Genomic DNA, 21,970 nt, shown 5'->3' with positions numbered 1-21,970 from the left:
TCCCTCAATCTAGTTGTGGAGGGCGCAGCCCAGCCCCAAGTCCAGTCCCCATTTTCAATCCTAGTTGCACCCATGCGGGAATTGAACCAGCAACGCTGCCATTGAGAGCTCGCACTCTAACCAACCCTGTAACTCTCCTTTTAAAAAGAGTAAACTACTTAACCTTTTTAAGCTCGGGTGGGGATTGGAATTCCCACCTCCAGGGGTTGTTGGAAGAATAAAATAAGAAAACAGTGTGAAAATGTAAGAGCACAGAATAAACAGTCAACAAATGGGAGCCACATACAGAGGGTGCCAAAAAAATGCATACACATCTTAAGACAGGGAAAAAAACTGTATTAAAATTATAATACTATATACCCGTAACAAAAGATGACCACAAGTCATGTGTATACATTTTTTTGGCACTCCTGGTATATAACGAGGTATATTTGTGTGTAAATTATAGCCCCTGATTTATGCCCCAATAGGCAAAAGTGTTGGGGGCAGTCTTGTTCTTATCATGGGGTCCCTGACTTGTCAGAATGTTACCAACCTCTTGAAATTTGACGCAGAACTTCGTTGTCAATAGCGTTGGTATATCCAGCGAAAACAATTCATAGGTCTCATCAGGGTCTGAAAGGAGTTCGTGACCCAAAATAGGCAGGAACCAGTGGGGCAGTTAAGTCTTTTGATTTAGGGACAGGGAACTGGGGTGACCTAAGGAAAGGCCTCCGGGCGCCCGAGGGGAAGCAGATTACCAGTGCGGATCGCAGCCCGCTTCCCTTCATCCCGGAGGTCACTGGGCATCAGGCCCGACCTTGGCTCCCTCTGCTCTGCCCCCGGGGCCCGGGGCGGCCTTCAGGTCCCCGTCCGTTTACCTCCAGAAACCCGCGCAGTAGGTGGAAACCCCTCGGTCTTCAGCAGCTGGCAGAACCCAGACTTGCCCATGGAGACCGGAATTCAGTCTTCAAATTGCGCGCGGGGCGGGCGTCCCGGGCGGGAGGGCGGGGAGCACGCGCGCCTATGAGAAAGCGGCTGGGGCGACGATCTCGGGCGCGCAGGGGAGGGAAGGCGGGGAGCCCGGGAGACAGCGGCGGGTCGCAGTCCTGAAAAGACGGGGGCGGGGGCGGGGCGCGCCGGGGCCGCGGGGACGTGTCTGCGCGGAGCGCCCTGCCCGGGACCGAGGGGCGGGGCCGGGGGCGGGGCCGGCGGGGGCGGGGCCTGCTCCCGAGCTTATTGCTACCCTCGGCGGGCGGCGGAAACCGAGCTTCGCAGAGAAGGGAGCGCTGTTCGATGTTGTGTGGGGGCTGTTCGGTGAGTGCTGCCCTCGCCCCTTCTCGCCGCGGGGCCGTTAGCCCTGGGCCAGCTCCCTCCATCCTTCCAAGCCCAGCACCCTTCCCAGGGACCTGTCCGGGCCTGCAGCTGCTCGGGGATGACGGAGGAGGTGGGCACGGTCCGGGCGGAGGATCCTTTGTTCTGCCACGACGACGGGTGCGAGCACGAGCACTGAAGCCGTCGAGCTAGAGACCCGGCCGGGGGGAGTGGGCGGCCGGGCGGGGGGTGTGGAGGCCCGACAGCTGCCGGCCGGGGAGCGGAGACCCGGCTGGAGACCCGGCTGGAGCTGCGGAGCTCGGAGGACGGGAGGCGGGTCCAAGGCGGAGAGGCCAAGCCGGGAGCGTCGAGGCGGGAGGCGGGAGGCGGGAGACTGAGCTGGGGATGTGGCGGCCGAGTAGTGGAGACCTGCTGGAGAGCCAAGCCGGGGGGGCAGGAGGCAGGAGGCTGGACCCGGATCGCGGAGCCTGGTGGGGAGGGGCGCGGCGCTGAGCCCGGGTGCGGAGGCCGGGTAGTAAGAGGTCCGACCCGGGAGCAGGAGGCCACGGATGCTTGGAAAGTGAGGGCGGGCTGAGATTTGAATCGGGAAGGGAGGAGCTGAGGATCGGCGACGAGAAACGCTGTCTCCAGGGCAGGAGGCGAGTTTGGTGCTCACCGGCAGGCGCTGTTTCTCGGGGCTGATCCTCCCACTATTGGGCAAGGGTTTGGTCTCTGCTGCCTTCCCTGTCTCGAGCTTGGATTTTCTCGGGTTGACTGTGTGACTCAGTTTTCAGCATTAAATTCCAATTCCTTTTCAGACCTGAAGCCCTCGGTGAATCCTTCCAGCTCCTTCCTTTAGCCTATAACTAGGTATCCAAGGCCAGTCACCTGGGAGCTGCTTTGAAATCCCCCCAGGCCATGGTGAATAAGAGTGCCTTTCTCACGCTTGTCACTCTTGTTTTCAGTGCGTCTGCCCTCAAGGCAGCTGCCTCTTTCCTCGTTCTCAATAAATGGCACCAAACCAAGAAACCGGAAACGAACCTTCTCACCTACCTCTCCCAGCTCCTTCCTTGGGTAGCCACCAAGCCCCGTTGACCTCCTAAATGTCCACTGCATCTGTTCACTTCTCTCCATAACCGATTTAAATCACCCTAGGCGCTCACCTGGCTACACCAGCCTCCTCATTGGTCTCCATACTTCCAGACCCTCTGCCCCTCTTCAATCTATTCTTTATAGCACAGTCTTTACAAAATAAAAATCTGGAAAACTGTTCCTTTGCCCATATGCTATACCCACACCCTTAACATGGTTAACAAAGCCAAGCACAGATTGGCTCTTTGGTCCCCTCCCTGCCTTATCTTTTATGATAGCACCCTTTCACTTTCTGCATAGCCATGCTGATCTTAATACCTGGTCTCTGCCTGAAACACTCTTACATGCCCTCTCTCCCCCATCACGTCACATTTGCTTGAGGAATGTCTCCTTATGTTTCTGTTCTCATTAAACACTCAAGGTTAAGTTTTCCTATTATGTTCCTTTTCCATGTCATTTCCAAAGAAGGGAAAGTCATATCCTTTGCAGATATCCTTTGCGGCATATCCTTTACAAAGTCATATTCTTTGTGTACTATCTTCCCTACTTGCTTCCCTAAGCAAATTCCATGAGGGACTCTGTTTATCTTGTTCCTTATTGTCTTTTCCCCATACCCAGAACCTGGCACAAGTGAATGCCCACACTACACAATTATCTTTTAATTATTCCCTATCCAGAAAAAATAAACCTGTTTGGGGATTACTTAGCAAATTATAATTAAAAGATGTGACTTAGAAAGGAACGGTAGAGGTGAATTATGGAATTGCTGTAAAAATGCAGATGTGCAGGATAGTAATAGGAGGGGCTGAGCAAGATGGTTAGACCAGACTGTATCAAAATGTGCTCCGCCAGTTTGAATATGTTACAGGCACATGCCCTCTAAGAACCAAATGTAAAGCTTAAATCATTCCTATTATACCCTGATGATGGGGCTTCGGTATTGGTTTACTCTTGCAAAAAAATATTTTTCAAAGTAATGATGTGTTTTAATGAACGACTGAACAATTTATTGGAGTTTGGCAATAAGACCTGTTCACAGTAAAAAAGCGATGAAGCATTGTACCCAATTAAATCAGATTTGCTTTTGCTGTCCTGAAAAATGGTCTTGCCTCTTGCCCTTTTTTTTAAAAAAGACTAACGTCTTATCTGATATAAGCATTGACAATGTTTCTTTGCTGTTTTGCTTTCAAACTTAATTTAACATAATCTCCTGCTTCATCCTCCTTCTAGTGCTAGAAAGCAGTCTTTATTTTCGTGGATGTCATTAAATAGATTCTGGTGCCTCATATTAGGTAGTTGTTTAAGCTCTGCCTCAAAGAAGGGAAGCACTGGTGTTTGGTTCTCGAAAAAGAGGTGGGAATTCTTAGACTGTTAGTTATTTTGTACACATTTAACAAATGCAAATGTAATGGGAGGGAAATAGATCCTCTGTAGGCAGACAACCTGAGGCCAAGTCCCAAGGGCTGTCTATACTAACTAGCTCATCCATAAATTAGGCATAAGTAATTTACATATCTGTTGGGCTTGTGAGTATAAAATGACATAACGTCTGTGACAATGCTTTGTAAATCTCTATGCAATGTTTTTCTCTGCCTATTTTGTTACTGCCTTCAAATTGCTACTAGAGCTTCTGAGTTAGGGTAGAGTAAGATATGTTATCTGATACAAAGTAACCCTGTCCAGCCTCTGCCTTAGTTGAGCCACTTTTGAATACCAGTGAGCCTTGGTGAAAGTTCCACTTAGGGAAAGTGGTCTTTGTCTCTTCCCTTACTTGGTGGACTCGGGATGTACTCCAGTACTCTGCGCACAGTTGGTGTTCAGTAAATGACTGGCGCAAATAACAAATAGCACTGACTTCTCAGTTTCAAACCTCTAGCAAGCAAGATTTCTTTAATGGGTGGTTGTAAACCTGAATCTGGTTCTACAAAGGAGTGGTTCTCACTGGGAGGAAGGAGGTCTTATAGGTTATTGGTATTTTTGTAAAAGTTATCCAAGATCCTTGACTCCACATGTATTTCAGACAAAATATCTAGGTGAGCAAGGACTTTCCCATTTCTCCTTTTGTCCCTCCAGAGATACCATCTTAGGAGCTCAGGTGAGGGGAAGACAGACCCCTCCCTCACACATAGTATAATAAGTACTGCATTCTTTCTGGCTTATGGCTTTGAATAGTGGGGAGCACCCCATTATGTCTTCCTGGTTTTTGTTTGTATGGCACAACTGAACTTAATTTTGTTGTATTTAATTTTACTTGCAGGTAGTGTGTTTTCACCTTAATTACAAAACAGATGTTAAAAGATCAACTTTGCCAGGCCCAATGACAATATCCAGTTTTGGTGATTCTTATAAATCCCCAAAGAAATTCAGAGACTAGATGGGAAATGATTTCAATAAAACCTCTAGCACATTACAGCTGAAATCTTTTCTTATCCAAACTACTGTGAAAACTATAATACATTCTTTCTGTTTCACTTACTAAATCTGGAAATGTGACTACTCTTGAGACTTTGTCCTCTCTAATAAGTTATAAATATAATCCTGATGTTTCTGAAGTACTTTGGCAGAGGAGGTATAATTTACCCAGAAACCATAATGTAAAGGCTTTACTTTTCCTGCAGAGGCAAATAGAGATATAGAAAACTCGTATGTCTTAGTGACTTATACTGAATACTTAGCATAAAACCAGTTATTTTACTTTTAGAAGTAAATTACCCAGTGGCATTGGAAACACCATAACCACCATTTCTGTTTTCTTGATTAATTAGAGTAACCACACTTTATACTATTTCCGTGTCTCTGCAGTCAGTTTCTAATGTTATTTATACTCTTTGTCTCATCTTAATTAGAACTTTTAGGTTATGGATTTTGTTTTCTTCCTTGAAATTATCGATAGTATTGCCCCTTCTATATGGTACCGGGTTTCCCCGAAAATAAGACCGGGTCTTATATTACGGTTTGTTCCAAAAGATGCATTAGGGCTTATGTTTAGGGGATGTCATCTTGAAAAATCTGCTAGGGCTGATTTTCCGGTTAGGTCTTATTTTCGGGGAAACGGTAAGTTGTATAGAAGGGTGGGAGTCTGCCCTCTCAAGGCAGGCAGATCCTGGTTTGAATCCCCGCTCTGCCACTTAAAATTTACATAACTGCTCTAAGCCTCAGTCAACTGAACTATTAAGTGGGGATCATTATGCCTCACAGCATGGTTGGAAGGACTAACCAGAAATACATAAATCATACATACATACATATAAATACCTTTTAGCTGAGTCTTGCCCGTATGAACCAGCAGCAAAGGGAACTGTTACTACACAACATTTTATATGCCACATCCAAGTCACATGGCGTTATGATTCTTTGGCCTTTTCTTTGGCCACCCGTTTTGGTAAATCTTTACTTACAAATTTTTTTTTTAAGATTCTCCTATTCATGGAGATGATTCAAAAGTGAGCAGTATTGGTTCTTATGTCTCATTTTGAGATTTAAAGCCTGTTAGGGCAGAGAGCAGGCATGAAGAACAACTGAACCGATGGATGACAGATTATCTGAGTAGGAGTCACTCAAACTGGTTATGCTGATTTAATGTCTCATTTTGAAATCTCTACTATCAGCACATTTTCAAACTTCATTTTTTAAGAACCGCCTTTTTAAAAAATTTTAATACTTTATAATTTCATATTGAAATTTCAGTTAGTTAGAAATGAATTTTTATTCTTCTGCTTTAACTCTGTAGATAATTCATTCTGCTTTACTCATTGTTGTATTAACTTTGGAAGATCTGCCTGTTGTAGTTTTAGTGGTAAATATTAAAGAGATCTAGGAACTAGAGAAGATTCTAAGACCTGAGCTCCAGGTGGATGTCTAATTTCATTTAGTCCACATAGAACTTCTTCGGGACCTAATATGTGTTCAGAAATTTAATTTATTATCATCAACGTCCTGAATTGATGGAAATAATTATATAAGTACAGTAAGAAACAAATAGTGTTAAGGCCATTGCTGTGCCAGGATATAGTTTTTAAACCCCTATTATATATTTTCCCATTTATGTTTTGTCAAATAATAATGTTCTAAGAACTTAAACTCCTGTTATCATTTAGGGCATTACACATTTCCCTTGGGGGATAATTTTTTATCCTTGTAAGATGAGATCATCATCCCCCAAACAACTTGCATGCAGCCAGGCATTAGCTAATGGGAGTGAGGTAATGCTAAGTCTTAACACTTTAAGTTCTGCAAAAAACACAGCTCTGCTCCCCAGAGTGAGGGGGAGGTGGTGCTTTCATGTGGGAGAGCAGATGGTGACAGTTCGATAGCAAATGTGCACATGTCTGGTGCAATGAGGATTTTATATACCATTATATAAATTTTTAATAGTATATGAAGGTCACCTGATACTGTTGTAATATATGTTGATCAGATACTAATAATGAAGAGAACAAAACACATTATAGTATTTGTTCCTGAAACATCCTTATCAAAATAATAACACTTTTAAGTCCTATTCTAAAAGAATTCATGTTTTTTTTTAGATTTCAGCCACCAACTACCTTACTGAAACAAAACTATCTCGTGTCTAATATCAGAAATGATTAAGCACAATTACTTGTATTAAAACTAATCTATCTGAGACTTTTTAACTTTTAAGGATTATTTGGTTCAAGGAAGTTGATTAAATGTATGAAAAGGAAATGACTACTTAAAAGTCAACTGATATTTAGATGGAAACATTGGCATGATCCGAGAAGCCAAGTGTTTTTAAAAGTTCTGGAAAGCTGGTGGTCACTGTTTAAATCTAAACCTTCCATTACCAGTCATAAGGATAGAATTTTAACCCACAAGCTTATTGTTGGTACAAGGTAAAAGGTTGTCAGAAGTTCGTGTTTCAGTCTAAGAATCGCTGCACTGTTTGCAAAAAAACTGATAAGCGATCTTTAGGGCCTTGATCGTGGGTGGGAACCTATTCACGTGGGTGGTAACCTAGTCACAGTTCTTGAGCACATAGTGTGTACCCTACATTTGGCAAACAATTTGAGGCAAACCCTGGGGCCAGAAAGGACATTGAAATTACCTTTATTTAGTGTTCTTTTCTACTGTGTTTTCACTCCTGATTTTCTACAGCTCGGCCATAAAGTCATAAAACATAGATATTATTATTTTCTTATGGACTGTAATATATAATCAGTAAACCACTTATTAGGTATTTGCCTATGTTTCCAGAATCGTTAGCCACCCTGTACTATCTTCTCAACTCATCAAATTAACCACAAGTTTGTTTTCAACCATGGATGGATAATTATTTGGACTTATGGTCTGCTCACTTAGAGCTGTCATGCAGAGGGGCAAGTTGGTCTCTGTGATAGTTATAGTTCAAGGACATTTGAGATTTCCCTGTACCTAATACATGTTTGTTATACACATGGAAGAAAAAAAAAGCAAATAGGCTGGAACATGGCACAGAGCAGTCAAGGAACGGTTGCTTCTTTCACAACAGTGGAGTATCCCTATTTTTGTCACTCTTGGAACAGGGCTGGGAGGTGAAATTCGCTAGCACAATCCTGGTTGATGCTGTCTGCCACTATTGATTTTATAAAATAATCTTTGTTACTATTTTTTAACTTTAAAAACAATGTAGATGTTATAGTAAAATTAGAAAATATAGAAAAATATTAAGGAGTATGTTTTCAGTAATCTCCACTCAGTGATAGCCACTATTATTAAATAGGTTAATATGTAAAGATGTAGTATAATTATTTTTGGTCTTTTCTTGTGTTTATTTTAATTGAGATGATATTGTTTTATAGCCTGTTTTTATTTACCCTTATATAACATTTCCCATGTTATTGATAAATCCTTTTAAAAAGTTTTATAGTTGTATTAACCAGTTTATGAATAGACCGTAACTGTTTCTCTGTTCGAATTCTCAATATTTTGAGGAATAATGCATATCCTTTTCTTTCCCTTCTCTCCACAACCCTTGGGATGGATGATTTCCTTAGACTGCACTTTTAGAAGTATAATTTCACTAGATGAAAATTCAAGACTTTTATTGAGGGTTGGGGGGATATACTGTTAAAATGTTCTCAAGAGATGATACCAATTTATGTCTCTTCCAGTAGTTTATGACAATGCCTATTTCATACACCTTTGCTAATATCGTATATGATTAGTTTTCAGTATTAATTGGTAAAAAGACATGGGTAAGTACACACAAAAGTAGAGATAGGACATTTGGGGATTCTTGTCTCATCATTTATCTTCCAAATATAGAGAAAATAAGTGCAATTCTGAGAAGTATCCTCCTTCCATAAGATTCACCAGCTTTTGTACCATATTTTGCCGTGCATACTGTGCTCCTATGTATAATGCGCACCCACATTTTTAGCCCAAACTTTCAGGGGGAAAAAATCTTTTAATTTTTTAATTCAAATTTTTATTTGTTTACATTTAGGTACTTGGTTTTTGTATTATAAAGGAATTTTGGCATTTATTTTTTAACATATTATGGTACAAGAAATTTCATGTAACAAATAATTACAAAATAAGAACAGATACAAGGTACAAGAAATTTTATGTACCGGTAACAAATTTACACATCATAGAAGGTCAAGAACTCTTTGTTGTTGCAAGTTCATCCTAAGTTCAAAACCGATTATCGTATTCTGTATTTGCATACAGATATCTTTATTGATTTCTAGAGTTACACTTTTAACTCATAAGCATAAATAAAAGAATTAAAAACATTGATATAGACACGGAATTAGTACTACCCATGGATAATGCACATCCTTATTTTTCCCCTCACAAATTTGGGCAAAAATGTGTGCAGTATACACGGCAAAATACCGTATGTTGTACCCAAATAGTTTGTCTTCCTTCCCGTTACAGTGGGTGAACCCTCACTTGTTCTTTTCTGAGACTAATGCCCCTCCATATGTGAACTAGGTTCACAAACCCTTTCGTCTCTTCAAGAACTTTGCTCTGTTCTCTCCTTGCCTTATTAAGTTTTTGCTTTCCACAGATCATACTCATTAGCATAAAAACATGCCTTCTATGGCCCATCCTTAAAAGCAAACAAAACAAGAAATCTTCACTCCTTGTCCCTTCCAGCTACTACTATATTTCTCCTTTCCGCTTCACAGCAAAACTGTTTACTCACTTTTGTTGTCTTTTCTCATTTTCTCCCATTCTTTCAACCCACTGCAGCAACATTGATCCTTTTAAAGTATAATTTTCAAAAAATGGAAAACTTGGTTGTTATGTGACTATGAAAATAAATAAATGCCAAATATTTTATTCAATTAATAATAGAACCAGTAAGATATTAAGACCAATTCAAAGGAGAATTTGAAGAACAAATAGATGTAGACTATTATAATAAAATGAATTTGCTAATATAAGCAAAACTGGTTAGTATTCTGTAGGTCAATAAAATGTAATTTGGGAGGGTCATCTTTTTTTACAGGTTGGAAATAAATGGCAACACAACAAGACAAAATTCATTTTCATTGCTATAGACAGACAAGAATCATTTGCGTGGCTGTTTTCTATAGCTTCATTTCCTACAGTGTTGTAAAATAGCCTAGTCAGTATAAGGTCAGTCAAAAGAGGACACCCTATAAAGTCAGATAATCCCTGAAATTCCTCTAGACAATGCCCAGCACCACACTGAATTACATCCAGTCATTTCTTTCGCTCATTTTCAAGTCTTGGACAATTTTCCCTAACAATCTCTACTATAACCATAACCTTAAGCCAGTGGTCTTCTGTCCTCATCTGAATTGACTTCTTAGCAAAATTTGAAAACAGTGAAACAAACACTTCTTGAAAGACCTGCGTGCTTTGGTACACCACTTTCACCTGATTTTCCCTCCCTTTGATATTACCTCTGTTTAGTCTCTTGCTGGCCCTGCTTCCTCTAGTAACCCTCTAAGTATCACAGGGCCCCAGTATATCTCCAGTTCTGATCTCTCCCAGAGTTCCAGCCTCTTACCTACCTATATTCACTGTTCTACTCTAGTTCAAACTATCATCATTACTTTCCAGAACTATTCCAGAAGGTTTTTCGTTGGCCTATGTGCTTTTACTCCAACCTTCTGCAGTTGATTCTCTACTCAGCAGCCAGAGTGCTCTTTTTAAAGTATGCTGTCTCTCCTCTGCTTCAAACATTCCAATGGCTTCTCCTTGCCATTCGGATACAATTGAAGCTCCTCCTGGCTGCTGAGGCAATCACGCCTTTTCTACTTAATCTCCCTTCACACCTTCCCTTCCTTTACTGTGCACTGGCCAAACTGGTTGTCTTTCTGCCACATGAGTACAGCAGACTTGCTTGTCCTCCCAGCAAGGACAGTCCCTATTGGTAGCCTTCTTGTTATTTAGAGCTCAGCGTAAATGGGACCTTAAAGGGTTTCCAGGCCACCATAGCTAAAGTAGCTCAAACTCCCAGTCTCTCTTTTACTTTACTGTATTTGATTTTTTTCATAGCCCTATCATCTTATTATCAATCTGTAATTATTCTTTCTCAGTTAAAAAGGAGATTAAGAGAGAAATGGGCTTCATTGCACATACCTTTACAAAGGATTGTTCTCAGGTTTGACTCACAGAAACCTCTAACAGTAGAGGTGAAGCTGGGGGAGGAGTAGTACACTAATGCGGAAATGTCCATATAATGTATTAATTTGGAGAAATAATCTTTGGAATAATTAATAGATAATGCAGTGATTTTATAATGACTGATTTTGATTAACTTCTATTGTCTATATTCTAGTTAACAAAAGTATCCATGGAGAACACTGAAAACTCGGTGGATTCAAAATCCATTAAAAATTCAGAAACGTGAGTATTTAAATGGAATCCTATGTAATCAGAGAAGGACAGGTGTGATACAGAAAACTCTGAGGAACAGGGAAGCAGAAAGAATATGGGCTCTCAAGCCAGAGGGACGCAGTTGACTTCCTACCACAACAGCTGTGTGGCTTTTTAACACATGTTAACCTAACCTCTGAATTTCGTTGTTAAAACTTTCATTGACCAGTGGGTAAGATTGAGGGAAAGTCCACGTACAATGCTTGGCCTATAGTTGGAAGTCCCATCCTGGAAGCAGGACGCCCTAGGAGAGGCAGAACTCTGGGTGGTTCTCTACCTTCCCAAGTCATTCTGCAGGATGAAAAACTTGTGTTTGGGGGAGTTTTTAGGCCTCCTGTTTATGAGTCTTAAGACTAAAATGAAGTGCCGTTCTTAATCTGGAAAAGAATTGTCTGGCTATAGATTATTTTTTACTCTTTATTTTTCTCAGTCTTCCTTTTTTGGAATATTCAGCTTAATAATGCTTCCAATAACCAGCAGATGGAGAAAAGAAAAAGATAAAACTCAAACACTCTTAATTCATGTCTGTTATTATCCATTTGGGATCTCTTGTGATATTTTTATTTCTGAACATCTATTTCTGAGACCTAGTATTATTCTGGACCATCCAAGGAGTTACAAACTAATTCTAGAACTAAACAATAATTTTTGTTTAGTAATAATATTTATTACAGCGATACTATGAATAGGTTACCAATAAGGATTTAGCTATGTTTGTTTAGCAAAGGAATTTTCCTAGAAATTAAGCTTTTGAAATGCGATCTCATTTTAGAGGTTTTTAGTTTGTTTGTTTTTTAACCCATTTAAAGTGATTTACACATTTTCCTACCTTTTCATATCATACAGAACATAATTTAATAGGAAATTGCATGGGAGCCCAAAACAGGTTTCGGTCTGTTTGATCCTATGATGTTATCATCATGTTCCTAAGCTTTCTGAGTCTCTGCTGTTTCCCACGTGTGGCCCCTCCCAGTCTGTCTCCTTATTGCTGGTAGAGGAGCCCCTGCCTCCTCGGCAGCAGCAGGACTTGGTGGGGAATCGCAGTTCCATGGCCCAGTGTATGTGTGACCGTCCACAAATCACTCAGCTTTCAGCATTTTTTTCATCTGTAAAATGTGGGCATCTTCACCTGTAGAGAAATATAGTAGTTTGTTTCTGACTTTAACTGCTTTAATTTATAATTTACTTATTTTGATCTTTTTCCAACAATTTTTTTAGAATTGTGTATAATGGGAAATACTGTCAGGCACAGTATTACATGGACTTTAGGTATCTATGTTTGTCTGCTCCTAGCTAGACCTGTTGTTTCCTGGTTCTTGATAGATCAGGGGTCAGGCTTGCAGCCTGTTTTGGTCAAGTTTTATTAGAACAGAGCCACACCCATTCGTTTAAATATTGTCCTGCACCACTTACACCAGCAGAAGGGAGGATGCAACAGATACTGTACAGCCTGCAAGCCTACAGTACTTAATATTTGGCCCTTTGAGAAAAAGTTTACTGACCCTAGTCTAAATAACAAAGGTTTCCCAGTAAGTGACTGTTAGACCAGTATTTTCAATTATTTACAATCGTGATTTTATGTATGTATAAATTATTTGTTCAGCTCATAGTTTTTAAGGAACAGTTTAGCAGTTGTGGTAAACATTGTGCTTTGAGTCATATTTGCTCATTGGTTTCCTTTCATTTTAGGGTAATTTTTAAGATCTTACTCTTACTTTGAAGGATAAAATATTTCACAAAGTTGCAAGAAATTTTTAAAGTATACAATGTATTTGATTACAGTTTTATAAAATTTAGAGGAAAATGTAAAATAATAGAAATTAAAAACCTGAACTGAAGTCCAAACAGATGCTTTTAACCATGGCTCTGACACAGTATTTACATGACCATCAGCACATTACTTAGCGTCATGGTGGTTATTTCCTCACCTGTGAAATGGATTTTGGTGAAACTGAAGTGAGATTAAGCCTGTTGCACACAGCCTGGCACATTACATTCAACAAATATTAACTGTTCTTATGTGTGACAAAGTTGTATCAATGAGGACAGCAGCATTGATCATTTCCACGTTTGTAAACTATTGTTTGATTTCCAAACAGAAAGATTTTACATGGAAGCAAATCAATGAACTCTGGAATATCCTTGGACAATAGTTACAAAATGGATTATCCCGAAATGGGTTTATGTATAATAATCAATAATAAGAATTTTCATAAAAGTACTGGTATGTATCATTAACATCGTTTTTAAGTCTTTTCAAATATTTGTACCATTTATATTTGATATAACAGAAAAAATAGTATTGATGTTATTAAACTATGACGCAGGATAGTTATGCAGTAGAGATAGAGCAGGACCCTGTAGGTTCTACAATACAGCGTGAACTCCTAATATTCTACTCTACCATCAAAATCTCTCCCTCTTCCAACAGTTAGCCTATCTGTACGTGGGCCTCTTCTGCCCTGATTCCTCTATGACCCTTGTTTCGCTATCCTCCTGCTCCCTCCTTTATGCTGATGAAAGGATCTCAACGGGATCGAATATATGGTGATGGAAGGAGAACTGACTCTGGGTGGTGAACACACAATGGGATTTATAGATGATGTAATACAGAATTGTACACCTGAAATCTATGTAATTTTACTAACAATTGTCACCCCAATAAATTTAATAAAAAATAAAAAAAAAAGGATCTCAACAAATAATAAGTACTAGTTTTCCTTTCCAGTAACTACAAGGCACCTCACAGGTATTGTCTCATTTCAATTTTACAACAACCCTGAAAGGAACCATTCTTCGATGCTGAAACGTTCAACTCCTTGCACAGAGTCTCACAGAGAGTTTGGTAGCAGAGCTGGCCTCCGCCTTTGTGTGCCTGATGTGCAACCAAGCACTGCGTTCACATCTGTGCTGCTCCACTTCCTGTGTCCTCGGGTGCACTACTGACTTTTCCTCTTCCCTGAAAAGATGATAGACTCCCCGTCTTATAGAGACCTTTCTTTTACACTGTTTCCTCTTAAGCTTTGGTCTAATTTTTGTCTCCTTCCCTAAATTTTGAAAAGTTTGCCATCTTCACTTCCTTCCATCCCTCTTGAATCTGATTTCCACTTCTACCACTCCATTGAAACTGCTTTCTGGCGTTCACCATGGCCTGATCACCAAATCCCCTACTCATTCTCCCTACTGTGTATGGTTTGAATCTAATAATAAATACATTTCAGATCTTTTTTAGAGAATATAACAAATAAAATCCCTTAGGATCCAAAAAAGTGAATTAATATCTTGATGTATTGCTTGGTATTTTTTCCTTGACAGTTTCTTTCAAAGGTTAATTTTATCCATAATATATAAGCAACTTGTGTCCTGCTTAGTCCACTTAATGTAACATAAGCATTTTTTTCATGTTGCTGTATAATTTTTGTGTTATTTTAATAATTATATAATATTCAATTCCCTAAATATACCATGCACTTAATTTGCATACTTTACCATAAGAATGAACATTTTGGCTATTTCTCCATTTTTTCATCTTTAAATTCACTGAATTGGCATATTAATCATATTAGATTTAATTTTTAATTAAAGAAACTAGAAAATCCAGTTTAGGAGGCCCATCTACCACAGTGGTGGTGAAAATGGAAAGAAGCCAAATTACACAGGAAAGATAAGCAGGATTTGGTGTTAAATTAGTTGTAGGAGTGAGGAAAGAATAGTTGAAAATGGGTATCTAAATCTGAATGGCCCCATTTTTACTGCTTTTATTGGCTATAAATTGAGATACCACCTTCAGCCATTCAGCATGTCATTCCACTACTCGCCCCAAAAATACTTAGACCAGTAATCTGACTTCAGCGTTAGAATGAGCTCCTTTTCTGCTTTGAAATTTGAATGTCAGGTTCTCCCAACGATCTCTGACAGTCGGATGTTTCTGTTCTATTACTAAGTGCTAACACACCGGGACCAGAATTCGGTCACCTTGTCACACCGCTACATGGTGTCCTCAGCCTTCCCAATGGGAAAACCTTGATGAGCTTATTTTAATTTTATGAAAATAACATATGCCCATAATAAAATTTCAGAAATTACATATTAGCCAAAGAAAAACCATTAAAATCACTCATAATCATACTACTCAGAAATACCTAATGTTTTAGAGATAGAGACATTTATTCTTTTCTCTATTCATCCTATATTTACTCAATTCTAATGTGTGTACCCCGCAACACTCTAGCCTTTTTCAGTCTGAGTGCCTCATACAATCAATCTGTACATTTATGTAGAAGGTTCTGTAAAGGAGAGATGAAAGCTCAGGACCCCTGGAGAGAGGTCTAACACTAGCTTGGTTACTTTGGACAAGTTCTGGAACTCCGGTGTCCTCCACGTCCTACGTCTGTGCAAACGAAGCCAGTCATACCTGCCTCGTGTGGTTGGAAGGACAAAAGGAGGTTAGCTGTAGCAGAACGCCTGATGAACAGTGTTCATGTGGTAGTGCTTTGTGTTTTCGTTCCTGAAAAGGTCTTATGAAAGTAGTAATGCATCTTAAAATTGTTGTACGCTTAAAATCAAAGAAATAACATTTCTTCTGAGTGTGAGATGTATGTCTTGTTTTATATATACAGTTTATATATACAGTTTTTTTAAAACAAAAATAGGATCCTATTGTTTTCTAGCTTTTTGGAAAAAATGACCATTTCCCATGGCAAAATTTTGTCCACAAAAATTTTAACAGCAACATAGTATTCCGTCATATAAATGAATCATAATTTATTTAACTAAACCCCTCTTTAGGCATTTAAATTGTTTCTGTTTTTTACTATGTAAGCAGCTGTGAAAGCTGTTCTTGTAATGGTAACACATTGACATCTGCTTACATTGTGATACAGTGATAGAACCTACGTTATAAAGTGTCATATGCAAAGAAATTAAAAAGACTTTGTGTCTCCATGATAAGAATAATTGAATTTTCTTAGTATTTGAAAGGAAGGATTTATTGTGGATTGTGTGAATCACTGAATAGTTCATTTCAGAGCAGTTAATTTTTTTTTAATGCAATTAAAAGTAATTCTTGGGTGGGGAGGAGGAAAAAGGTGAGGGGATTAGAAAGCACAAATTGGTAGCTACAATACTGCCATGGGGATATGAAAGGCAGTTTAGGGAATATAATCAATAATGTTGTAAAGATTTTGTAGGGTGTCAGATGGGCACTTGTCTTATTAGGGAGACCACTTCATGGACGGTGTAGATGGCTGACCACGCTATACACCTAAAAGTGAAGCTGAACAATAATGAATGTCAACTATAAATAATACATATATAAAGTCATGGATTATGGAGTACAGCATAGGGAATAGAGTCAATGGAATTGTAACAGCTATATACGATGTCAGAGGAGTAATAGATTGGAGGAGGGGGGTTATCACTTTGTAAGGGGTATAAAAAAATCTCTAACTATTATATTGTTTTGTACACCTGAAGCAAAGAAAAAAAAAGTAATTCTTTCTGTTCCAAGGAATGGCAGCTCGGTCTGGTACAGATGTAGATGCAGCAAACCTCAGGGAAACATTCATGAAATTGAAATACGAAGTCAGGAATAAAAATGATCTCACATGCGAAGAAATTGTAGATTTGATGCACAATGGTAAGAAATAATTTTTTAAATGACCTTCATTGTCCAGTTTTATCCAAGGACAGTTTTATTGCCTGAGGTCTAGTTGTAATTACACACATAATAATAAAGCGTACAAATTTTGGAACTATACTGTACATAATTTCTCTCTTTCTCTCTCTCTCTCTACATATATGTATACACACACACACACACACACACACACACACACATATAGTTTGTTTGTTTGTTTAAATTTTATATTGGGGAACAGTATGTTTCTCCAGGGCCCATCAGCTCCAAGTCATTGTCCTTCAATCTAGTTGTGGAGGGCACAGCTCAGCTCCAAGTCCAGTCATCATTTTCAATCTTTAGTTGCAGGGGGCGCAGCCCACCATCCCATGTGGGAATCCAACCGGCAACCCTATTGTTAAGAGCTCGCGCTCTAACCAACTGAGCCATCCGGCCACCCCCTACTCTATATATTTTATATAAGTAAAATAAAAGTTATTCATGTCAACTCCCTAAAATGATTTGAAGTATGTTGTTCTGCCCCAAGTTGAGTTCAGATGGTCTTAGTTCTGTTCTCAAGTTTCTTCATCTTATTCCCATACAGTATATATGAGATTGTTGAATAAAGTTGCATTGATTTTTGTTTGTGTCTTATTTGTAAACTTTTTCCAGTTTCTAAAGAAGATCATAGCAAAAGGAGCAGTTTTATTTGTGTGCTTCTAAGCCATGGTGATGAAGGAAGAATTTTTGGAACAAATGGACCTGTTGACCTGAGAATATTAGCAAGTTTTTTCAGAGGGGATTGTTGTAGAAGTCTAACTGGAAAACCCAAACTTTTCATTATTCAGGTAAAATATAATTGAGCAACTTGGTTATTGAGGGCATATTGGGGACTCATTTGCTCAATTGCAGATTATGCAAAGGACTGATTTTTCCCTCCAGCGACTGAACTATACTGTTACTTTTTTATTCATTTAAACCACCACTAGGAGATATAGAATAGATTTTACTTTTAGACATATCAAAAAGATGCTGGATTACTACATCAGTTTTTACATAGCCTCTACATTGCTTAAAAATCAATTACGTGTCTGCACACATTTTTTAAAAATAAAGGTTTATTTTCTAACCCCTAGGCCTGCCGAGGTACAGAATTAGACTGTGGTATTGAGACGGACAGTGTTGAGGAAGACATGGCATGTCAGAAAATACCAGTGGAGGCAGACTTCTTGTATGCGTACTCTACAGCACCTGGTAAGGAAGTTACAAATAATGAATGTTGTGTGTAGATTTTAAACAATGGAGACTATGCTCCAAAGGCTATCAAGCTTTTGCTGTTCATAGCAAATAGCTCACCTGTCTGTATTTTAGGCTACCTTAACCACACAGATGTCTCAAAATGTTGTTTTTAGCCAAGTTTGGCTAGAAAATACACATGTGCATATAAGAAAGCAGACTTACACAGTGTCATTCATGAACTTAATACCAGATAGGATACTAAATTGTAATATAGACCAACTCAGAGCTTCACCCACTTCTTGCATAGGGGAGAGATTTGTTTTCCAGGAATTCTTTGAAAAATAGAAAATAAAAAAGATAAATATGAATACTACATGAGAAGGTATGCGTGGAGTGAAGGAAAGGAAATAAAGTAAAACATGAAGAATGAATAGATTATTAGCCTCCACCATTTTGTGGTTGTGTTACACATAATACAACATATAAATTACTCTTTATTGATCATACAATTACTTATTGTACAACTAACTCAGGATGTCACAAAGTATGGAAATATAGGATAAATGTATGTGTAAATGCTGTTATTTTCAGATATGCTCAATATAATTTCTGTTTAACCTTCAGGCATCTTTCCTGGTAACGTACTTCTAAATTAAAAGCAATGGGTCCAATAATTAATCTGAAGAAAGTACAATAAGTACAGTATATATCCCTTTTTGGGCTTTTTAAAATACTCTGCAATGTGTTTATTATGCTTTATTCAGATGCCCTGTAGACAAATTTAGGACACTTAAATATGTGTGCGTATGCGAACAGTTTATTTCTCAGATAAGCCAATAATCTGATTGTAACACCATGCTACTTATAATGAGCCTTTTTATATCTGCTTTTGCTTCTTCTTCTGCGTGTTTATCCATTCTCCCCCCTTGGAAGGGAAGCCCAGGAAGTAGAACTCTGAATAAATCAGTGGTGAAGTTAGTCCACAATTCTTTTTCCTTGCCGAAAACACTCGTTTTTGTTTCTGTTTTCCTCTCTGACATCATTTGCCCTGAAACCAAAGGTGTTGTTTTTTTTTATTTTTTATTTTTATGGCTAATAATACCTGTGGAAGTCTATGTTTGTTTTCTTTATGGTTCTATAATAATTTATAAAATCAGATATCCATGGTATCTTGGTTATATTTTCTTTGTAGGTTACTATTCGTGGCGAAATTCAAAGGATGGATCCTGGTTCATCCAGTCGCTCTGTGCTATGCTGAAAGAGCACGCTCCAAAGCTTGAGCTTATGCACATTCTTACTCGGGTTAACAGAATGGTAGCAACAGAGTTTGAGTCCTTTTCCTTTGACTCTACTTTTCATGCAAAGAAACAGATTCCTTGTATTGTGTCTATGCTCACAAAAGAACTGTATTTTTATCACTGAAGAAATGGATGATTTTTTTTTCAATTTGTGTGTCTAGTGAGGAATTAGTGTAACTGATCGCTGTATTTTCCCCTCATCTAAATTTAATCCAATACTGCAGGTAGAACTTTGAAACATGCCACTTTCATAGCAATAGAATTACTATGAAACTACCTCAAACTCAGAATCAGGCAGTTGAAATTGAATTTAGTTAGGAATAAATAAATGGATAGTAGTACAATCATGAGAGGAAGTGATTGTAAATTAACAGCTCTCATAATTAGCAAGTTTTAGTGATGCTATGCTATGAATTTTCAAGTAATTACGGAAAAAATTAAGCATTGTAGTAACGAATTTCAGTGATATTGATACGTCATCATTGAAGAATATGTATTCTAGTTTTCGTGAGCCTATGGAAATAATGATATGGAATAATGTATCCTAGACTTTAGGGATCCATGTGCATGATGAAGGGTTTGAAGACTTTGATTTTAGAATTTGGAGATAAATCAACTGTATTTTTAGATCATTTATCTGAGTGTGTGGTTTTGTGTATGAGTCCTGAGCATGTCTTTGTTGTAAAAAATCATGTTTAATACTGAAAAAAGAAAGTAAATATTGTCCTTGAAAATGTGAGCAAACTCAGTTGACTCCTTTAAGGCAAAGTGGAAGATGAACACAGGGAGACGGAGTTAGAACTCTGAGGTGCTGAAAGGCAGTTTCACCCACCAGCAGATGACATCCTGTTGTTTGTCCCTATGCGAGCTGCTGAGCCTCACACACCAGCAACATACCTGAGGTTTTGTGAGGTAAAAACCTCAAACTGTCAAATTGATAGCATTGTGAATTTAAAAACTTCTGTAGGGACATACTGAAATACAACTTACAGATAAACGGTGAAATGGAAGGAAGAAATAGTAAATCAGCTAACTGGGCACGCCGTGTTAGACGGGGGTTGGAGCTTGAGCAGGTGCACAGCACAGCCTACGTGATGAAGGCACCACCCTGGACCACAGCTTCCGGAAAAGGACTGCTAAGTTCTTCCTATCTTCTGGTGTGCATGGAGAATGTCCCCAAGGCAGGAATCTCCAAGAAAGTGAACCAAATTAGAAACTTCTGAAATGGAAACGTTCCAAAGATGGTGAGAGCCACAATAAAGACCATCGTACCCTTTGTAGTGAAATTTTGGAACATGTTACTTTCTCTTGAAGTTTATGAGCAAAGAAAAATGATACTGTTATAATAATACACGGTTCTCTGCAATGAAACGACCGTGACAGACAGGACTTTAGAAATCATCCAGTCTTCCCTTGGTGCACAGGGAAAGTGAAGACCAGAGAGGAGAAGCACCGCAGCACCCAGCGTGTGAGGCCAGGCGCCATGCCTCATCCCTCAGGGAGGTGGTGAGCCATCACTGTGGTGGTTTCTCACTGGTGTTCAGTCTCACATTTTACATGAGCTTTCTTTTGCTCAGAGAAAGAAACTCACGTTTATAAAAGAAACTCACTATTTGTTTTGACTATATCTAACCTTTCCTAAGTAAATGAGGCATGTAAACGTTATCTTAAGGTGTATACCTGTGTGACAATTTTGTTAAGAATTGTTATTATGAATTTTTATTTCAAAATATAAATTCTAACCTAAAATTACCAACATGTTCAAGTGTTTTTTGTTGTTTCTGTTGTTCTGCTACTAATTGAAGTTAAAATATTTTTTAGCCAAGAGCTTAATTTAGAAAGGCCAAAGAGGATGTAACAGGTCCCTATAAACAAATATTTTGAGATGATGGCAAATTACTGAATAGAACAAGCAGACCTCTGTTCTTCCCAGCCCCTCTCAGAGGGTCCTGTTCCTAAAATAACTATGATATCAGGAAAGATGCTAGGTTTGCATAGATCACAATCCTTAAATAGGACCATGTTTTTGTGGGGGGTTTTGATTTGTGGAAAGGCAACAGTATACAAGATAGTACTGAAATGAAACATTTTTCACCACATAATTATAAATGTGGCTATTAGAAAGGGGAAAAAGAACTAGGGGTACATGCAATGAACCCTTGATGTTCTCTGATGGCCACCTCTGGGAGATGGTGTTCTGATAGGAAGATGGTCCCTTTTTATTTTAGGTTCATACTTAGAAAAGGACAATATAAGAAAGGGTGATCTTGGGTGGTTTTAAATTTCTTCCAGTATTTCTATGATGAATATATATTATTGTCAAGTCAAAACTAAATAAAATCCTCCTGATTGGGAATAGGAGATTCCTGTTTCCAAGGAGTAGAGGGTGGTATGAATAACTTCTTTAAGACTCTTGAAGCTATAGTTCTGTAATGTGTTGAGAAAATCGAGCCCATTCTAACCTCTCTACTATATAAGGAAGTCTTGGATGTTAAAAAAAAACACCAAGAACCCAGTAGAGAAATGGACCAGGACATGAACAGACCATTCACAGAAAAAAAGACCAAAT

General features: G+C 38.9%; 2 protein-coding genes and 1 long non-coding RNA gene across 12 annotated transcripts in view; 1 reads left to right on the top strand and 2 right to left on the bottom strand.

The window, feature by feature from the left end:
- The window catches only part of PRIMPOL (primase and DNA directed polymerase), a 31,418-nt gene extending 30,338 nt beyond the window's left edge, over positions 1-1,080 (bottom strand). For 2 of the 6 annotated variants that reach the window (XR_012495551.2, XM_074329844.2), the window contains exon 1: positions 536-1,068. Coding sequence is in view for 4 of the 6 variants with exons in the window: in XM_074329843.2 (XP_074185944.2) it covers positions 861-930 (70 nt within the window). In the remaining 2 variants the exon portion in view is untranslated. Of the gene's footprint in view, positions 1-535 lie in introns of all 6 variants that reach the window. The other 4 variants (XM_019736190.3, XM_019736191.3, XM_074329843.2 and 1 more) reach the window with 3 other exon arrangements.
- A 114-nt stretch (positions 1,081-1,194) lies between these two features.
- CASP3 (caspase 3) lies at positions 1,195-21,153 on the top strand. 5 transcript variants are annotated; one of them, XM_074329847.2, is made up of 7 exons: positions 1,195-1,296; positions 11,150-11,217; positions 13,347-13,471; positions 16,757-16,885; positions 17,537-17,712; positions 18,001-18,118; positions 19,296-21,153. In XM_074329847.2, the coding sequence occupies exons 1-7, from the start codon at positions 1,276-1,278 to the stop codon at positions 19,523-19,525; spliced, it is 867 nt and encodes a 288-aa protein (XP_074185948.2). In that variant the 5' UTR covers positions 1,195-1,275; the 3' UTR covers positions 19,526-21,153. The 5 variants fall into 5 exon arrangements, with proteins under 5 accessions (XP_074185948.2, XP_074185949.2, XP_088649377.1 ...); XM_074329848.2 differs by having other exon boundaries at positions 1,237-1,296; positions 13,351-13,471; XM_074329846.2 differs by having other exon boundaries at positions 1,259-1,473.
- The window catches only part of LOC148755097 (uncharacterized), a 36,222-nt gene continuing 26,495 nt past the window's right edge, over positions 12,244-21,970 (bottom strand). Inside the window, exon 3 of the long non-coding RNA XR_016019369.1 lies at positions 12,244-12,376. This is a non-coding gene — a long non-coding RNA (uncharacterized LOC148755097). The remainder of the gene's footprint in view (positions 12,377-21,970) is intronic.

Source organism: Rhinolophus sinicus, chromosome 16 (genome assembly GCF_057876585.1).
Source record: "Rhinolophus sinicus isolate RSI-liver-muscle chromosome 16, RSI-T2T, whole genome shotgun sequence".
In the NCBI taxonomy this organism is placed as follows: Eukaryota; Metazoa; Chordata; class Mammalia; order Chiroptera; family Rhinolophidae; genus Rhinolophus; species Rhinolophus sinicus.
This window is presented reverse-complemented; position numbering and strand designations above follow the sequence as displayed.

What these genes read in the sequence shown, in the direction of transcription:
- CASP3 (XM_074329846.2), top strand. Translation starts at nt 1,276, where the DNA reads ATGTTGTGTGGGGGCTGTTCGGTGAGTGCTGCCCTCGCCCCTTCTCGC. An exon ending in GAATTTTCATAAAAGTACTG is followed by an intron (nt 13,472 to 16,756) that starts GTATGTATCATT and finishes TTCTGTTCCAAG; the next exon opens with GAATGGCAGCTCGGTCTGGT. An exon ending in TGCGTACTCTACAGCACCTG is followed by an intron (nt 18,119 to 19,295) that starts GTAAGGAAGTTA and finishes TTTTCTTTGTAG; the next exon opens with GTTACTATTCGTGGCGAAAT.